At 45.2% G+C, this 6254-nt stretch overlaps 2 protein-coding genes across 2 annotated transcripts; one reads left to right on the forward strand and one right to left on the reverse strand.

Annotated features, from left to right (window-relative positions):
• Positions 1-304: 304 nt before the first annotated feature.
• On the forward strand, positions 305-3664 carry SARC_10625 (hypothetical protein; the record flags this gene model as incomplete). Its single annotated transcript, XM_014295326.1, has 3 exons — positions 305-540; positions 1205-1516; positions 3070-3664. The coding sequence occupies 3 exons, from the start codon at positions 305-307 to the stop codon at positions 3662-3664; spliced, it is 1143 nt and encodes a 380-aa protein (XP_014150801.1).
• Positions 3665-4538: 874 nt separating this feature from the next.
• On the reverse strand, positions 4539-5341 carry SARC_10626 (hypothetical protein). Its single transcript, XM_014295327.1, has 2 exons — positions 5233-5341; positions 4539-5028 (listed from the first exon to the last, which is right to left on the reverse strand). The coding sequence occupies exons 1-2, from the start codon at positions 5334-5336 to the stop codon at positions 4905-4907; spliced, it is 228 nt and encodes a 75-aa protein (XP_014150802.1). The 5' UTR covers positions 5337-5341; the 3' UTR covers positions 4539-4904.
• Positions 5342-6254: the final 913 nt, after the last annotated feature.

Here is a 6254-nt window from a genome sequence, read left to right on the forward strand (position 1 = left end):
GACAGCACATGTCTGGCCATGACCCGTGTGTAGTTTTAATCGTGTTTGATTCTGTATGTCATTGGAACAGTAGTATCTGGAATGGCTAACGTTGTGCGTTTGTGCGACTATGTAGTGTAATTTTGTGCTTTCGCAGGCGCATAGTACTACTTTCACTTGGTACTCGCGTGGTCAGCGATTCCCTCGAAACTGTTATCAAATCACCGTAGAGAAGAAGGGCAAGGTCCCATAGAAATTGCAAATAGAAATCAGATATTCGGGAAGTATTGTTATAGATATAATGTTTTGCCAAATATACCATAAAATGGGCAACACTCTCAATGCCAGTCTCTGCGCATACATAACCCATCCAGGCAAACTTCTAATGTTTGGTGCCGGCGATGAGGGTCAGTTGGGACGAGCACTCACGAGTGATATACAATACAGTCACATACCCACTGTAGTGGACTTAGAGACAAATGTGCTCTCCGTGGCATGCGGCGCGAAGCACACGATGGCGCTGACTACCGAGGGAGCCGTCTATGCCTTTGGAGCCAATAAGTGTGTGACCATGTCTACCGAAAAGGATAGCAAGCAAATGCATACAGTTATCGTTAGGTAGAAGGTGGAGGGTATCTAAAATTGCAATCTTGATTGTATATACTGGTAGTTGTCTACGCCCACTAAATTGTGCTGGATCTACTCTGTGTTCTTGTGGTAACTGAGCTGAGAACTTAATCTGATATACGGATGTTGGTGTTAAAGTTTTGTTCATGTTTCCCTGCAAGCGAAACTACGAGGAGTATAGTGAGTTGTTGATTCCTATTGAGCCTGTATGCTTCTCTCCGTATTTTTTTTGGGTGCTTATTTACTTATCGACGAGCATATATAGTATTAATGAGTATGCAACTCAAAAGGCGCGTGATTTTCTTCTTATTTGCCAACAATATAGTTGTGTAGCATTTGCGCAACTTTATTTCAACTAAAAGTTGTCCATTAACTCTGCCGCATCCATTTTCAACTCATCATACATGCGTGTGCCCGAGCGGAGAGTCTGCTGCGATATGCCACAATATACAATCCAAGCAAATATTTCTATGGCATTTTATATCCACCCAGCACGCTCTATCTAGCGCGAGCGTTCCATTTGAAATGTCACTACTACTGGCGTGAACGGGTGTGCGTTCTGCTAAAGCCGCTTGTGTTGCACCATTCACCCCTGCAGCATGGGCCAGCTCGGGTTGGCCGAAAGTCCACCTATGAACATAGTACATACACCAAGCCAGGTTGATATACCGGTGGACCTTAGCCGGCGACAGGCGCACACTCAAGGTATAGCTACCCCAGAGAGATGCGGTGGATGCCCATCCCTGCCCACGAAGACAGCCAATCCGCAGACAAAGTGTGGAGGGGGCGGTCACGCCTTGGTACAGGAGAAGGGGAACGTCCACACGGACGAACGCACGTTGTCTCCAGGGGAAACACACAGTGAAGTGGTGATGAGGCTGAGCCAACTCAGTCCGAGTATGGCGCGAAGGTATCACTTGTGTGGAAGGGTGTGTAGCTCTCTAGCGATGGGAATGGAATGGGTCGTGTTTCATCGTAGTTGATTCGATACCCAACATCGCATAATACATTATCGAGCATCAACGATTGTAGGCACGCACTCAGGATTGGTACTATGCCCGGAGTTATGCGCATACACAACACGATCCTGTGTGGACAGTTGCAAACCCACGGATTGGCCCGCAAACGTGCACTGGCACACCTGGGGGCTACCACCACCACCGTTTCCAGATCAAATGCTCCACTTGATATCATCTATCGCTTTAACCGTATCCTGTACCAACGCATAGATGTCGAGATATCATGCACTTACGGACACACTTGCACTCGCAAAGGTACCTTGCTGTCGCGCTACGCTTATGTGGCCAGCTTTAAGCACATATAACCACTGCCATTGGGCATAGGAGCCACGACTCATCGTCACTATAGCCTTATATGCACCAATGGCGTACGCTCTATATCTCATATACATATGTATATAGTTCGGTAGGCGACACATACTGTTTCACATCGATACGTAGAGATAGGTAGCCGTACCGATAGACGTGGGGGCGAGTCTTACAAATAGTGAATACTTGTGGTCTAATATCGGGTAGCCGTACTGGTAGAAATGGAGACGAATTGGTACAAACAATGAATAATTGTGGTCTAATATCGGGTAGCCGTACTGGTAGAAATGGAGACGAGTTGGTACCAACAGTGAATAATTGTGGTCTAATATCGGGTAGCCGTACTGGTAGAAGTACACTAGAGGGGGCAATCGTCTCTCATACTCGAAGGCCTCGACAGCACCCTAATCGATCGCACATGCCACATCCTGTGAACATCAATATATATAGAATAGGATACTGTGATCATATCAATTCATATGACTATAGATACATACATCATAAAATGTGGGACCATATTAATTCATATGACTATAGATACATCATAAATATGCGTAACCATATTGATTCATATGCCTATAGATACATACGTCATAAAACTGTGGGACCATATTAATTCATATGACTATAAATACATACATAATAAATATGTGTGTCCAAATTCGTTCATATGACTATAGATGCATACATCACAAATATGCAACCATCGTCATTTGTCACTATCCCGACAGCCCCTACCCACCACCAAGAGCCACACACCATACATACTTACACATACATGCATGTACAATTAGATGCTGTACATATTTTTAAACAAGCTTTCACACAGATCAGAGCAAGACGGCCGTCACCTAGCAACACAATAATCCCTACCATACTGCTGCCGATCGCACACGTCATACACCTTCATATACACATAACAAATGTTGGAAACTACACTTCTCCAATCTAACATCCACACGCACACGCACAGATACACATCAGAGGAACACACCCGCCACCAATCATCACCACAGCCCCTATCCCACTGCCCTCGATTGCACACGCCAGGCAATTCCACCTCTCCATATGCACAATTGTAAGACGATAACTATGCTATAATTAACGTCAACGTCCACGCTCCCATATACACCAGGGGGAAGCAACCACCACCTATCATCACCACGGCCCCTACCCCACCGCCACCGGTCGCACATGCGACGTCTATCTCCTGTGGGCTGCATCACAGTGTAGTGGTGACCAGACACGGAGGTGTGTACGCGTGTGGGAATAGACAGGCACTCGCAGTGCATGCAGATACTGCCATAATAGATGCGAAGAAGAGGGCAGGCGCGTGTACACGCGCCCGTGCACACGCTCAGGCATGCGCGCAGGGGGCTGACACATGCTGTGGCGACTGGAAAGCATACGAGAATGAGCTGAAGACGTGCTGCGATACACCCGTCGCAAGCCATACAACGGGGAACAAGGGTGACGTCGCGTCTAGCGAATGCGGGAACGCTCGCAAGACATGTGGAGACGCACGCGACGTACGCGGAGACGCGGAGAAGTCAAGCACCAGGCAGTGCAGCAATCAACCAGCGCATTTCACGGCATCGTGCAATGAGACGGCCCTGACGTTATTGTGCTCACTGGGCAACCTTTCGAAGAGGAGTGGTAAGGATGGGCCAGAGGGAGCAGTGAGAGTGGCGGCAGGGGGAAACCACGTGTGTGTCTATCTTGTAGCGTAGGGTGACAACCCAATACTGCTTCCACCCTACAAATAAGCCTGCGTTACCGAGGTAATATAGTATGCTAGCTACCTGTAAGTGCATAAGTCTGCCCGAATAGTGTACTACAGGTGTGCTTGAAAGTTGGGGTGGGCGACCTTCTGCCCTCGGAATAGCACATAATAGTCCTTAAGCAAGCTAGTTCTAGATTAAGTGTATCTGGCTGATGTTTCCTGCGTAGTGATCATGCTGTGGTACAAAACACTCAATACATAGCTGTGCGGAACTCAATTTAAACGCGTCAGATCTAGGCAACCCTGGTGGAATGTGGGCCATCGATCACAAAGCACCAGACTTGATCAACCCGGTGTCAGCAGCGTATGCATACCAAGTATACGACGATACAACCATACACAGAAGCTTAATTATCACCTGCAAGAAGGATCCCACAACTAACTACATATGAGTAATCGTCTCTAATACATACATAGTGTGAGACCTTAACGTAGTTAAGTCCTTTAACATATTTGTAAGCGGAGTTGTAGTTCGTCCCCATTGCTTGTGCAGTAGAGCGGCACTGTACTACTGCCGATCTGTTCAGGCTTACCATTTCAATGCACGAGTAGATACGGTGAGATTTAACTATAAGAAGGGATGATGATCCCTGAGAGCTACGGTAGGGAATGTAATCCTCGGAGGAAAAGCCCCAAAGCACCTTTGTAAGGCCAAAATGGACCTAAAGCCCAGGCGCGCTTTCTCGGGGCTCGGTCTAAGACAAGAAATCAAGGCAGACCGCCAAATGTCGATATACATACTACCTACATGGTAAACCCATAGACGCATGCAGCTGTTCGAGTGCATGGCTTATATACAACCGCTGTTCGACTTCGCGGTGGCTGATATATGGTATCCCAACATTCGGCCAGGACTTAGTCCTTTTTGGCTTTAGTGTGGCGTCTAATATTTATTCTCGTATCAGCGTGATGAATGCCATCTATTCATAAGAGGGTCGATCCGACAGAGTGTGAACAGATCCACGCGAACGCCCAACGGAAGGCACATCCACCATCGCTGCTAGAGGTACTTGATTACTTAATTGTCTATGGTATATTAAATGTTAACAAACGTTCGCTAACGTCTCAGTTGGCTAAGCCGTTGCTCCCCTGAGCGGGAATATGTATCCGTGATTTGATATGCCTGTAGATGCACGACTGCATCTACAGGTACATTCGAAAGTATTTTCTATGTCGCAGCCATAAGCCTACGTGGCCTTCTTCAGCTTCTCAATCTCTTTGTTAAACTTCCCGAACGATCGACGCCCACTCTCCATCAGTCCCAATGCATCCACCCAACTGGGATTAATCACTACAGCCGAAGCAGTAGATCTGTAAGCAGATATGGGAGTCGATCAATAGATCAGCAAGGAATAAGAGAGAACGAAAATGAAACGAGAAAAGTGTGCTATAAGATGTGCACGTGCATGTATTTGCACACACTCATCTACACATTCATAGACAAATAAATACATCGTACCTATAACCATAATTTATACATGAAATCCAAGGCAAGAGTTAAACAAATACAAGTACCTTAAGTCATTCCTGGATTTGATTATCCACTGCAGTTCCCCGGTGTTCATCTTCTGTTTTTCCTCCAGTGTCTTCCTCACTTCAGCCTCAACACCCCTTTGCATGAACTAAGTACGTAAACAAACGAAACTTATAAGGCAAAGGCATGTATAGGTGGGTAGACATGTAGGTGATGACAACGTCCTTGGTTATATAATAGTCTCCGATTGAAGAAATGATGGGCCCGACATAAAACGTATTGCGGCCACTGATATCTTGTAGTACATTGCATACAGAGATAGCAAAAGGGCATATATTCTTTCTGCAGATAACAGCACACGTACACCTTGAGGCGATACCAGCATTAAATACAAAGCACCTGGACAAAACTGATGTTAAATACTATATAATCGTGCCCCAGACTAGCCCATCTGAATGGAAATACGTTCTTAGTTGCGTAGAGAATCGTAATGCGAATGTTCACAAAGCAGCACAGCCGTGAGTTCATAGTGACACAAGCGAATAAAAGTATTCCTCTTTAGACCCAGGCGCAAACAGATCAAATCAGGTTGCACGTGAGAAAAGTAGCATCTCAATAATTGTATTTGATTTCTACGCTTAGATATATTTGCCAATTTCGGACATAGGCAGTTGGTTAAAATTCAAAATATAAATATTATGAATTCTGTAATTTTAGTGGAGGATTCGGATATGAAAGCGACGGTTTCTAAGCTATCCCAGTTGCCCAGATACATTGTACCCTCATGCCACAACATTGTCAAAAAAAGACACTGACGTCTTAGAGATGATCAGCATCCAAAGGTAGACCCAGTCTACGCATCGATTTGATACCGTTCAAATGAATATATATGGATAGACATCTTCAAATAGAAGCAAAAACAAATTGAGTTCATCTCAGTATATATTAATCTATATATGCATACATGTACAAATTGATACACACACAAACCCCACAAATGTACACACACACACACATATATATATATATATATATAACATATACAAACACACACACATATATA

Source organism: Sphaeroforma arctica, assembly GCF_001186125.1.
Source record: "Sphaeroforma arctica JP610 unplaced genomic scaffold supercont1.1328, whole genome shotgun sequence".
Taxonomy (NCBI): Eukaryota; class Ichthyosporea; order Ichthyophonida; genus Sphaeroforma; species Sphaeroforma arctica.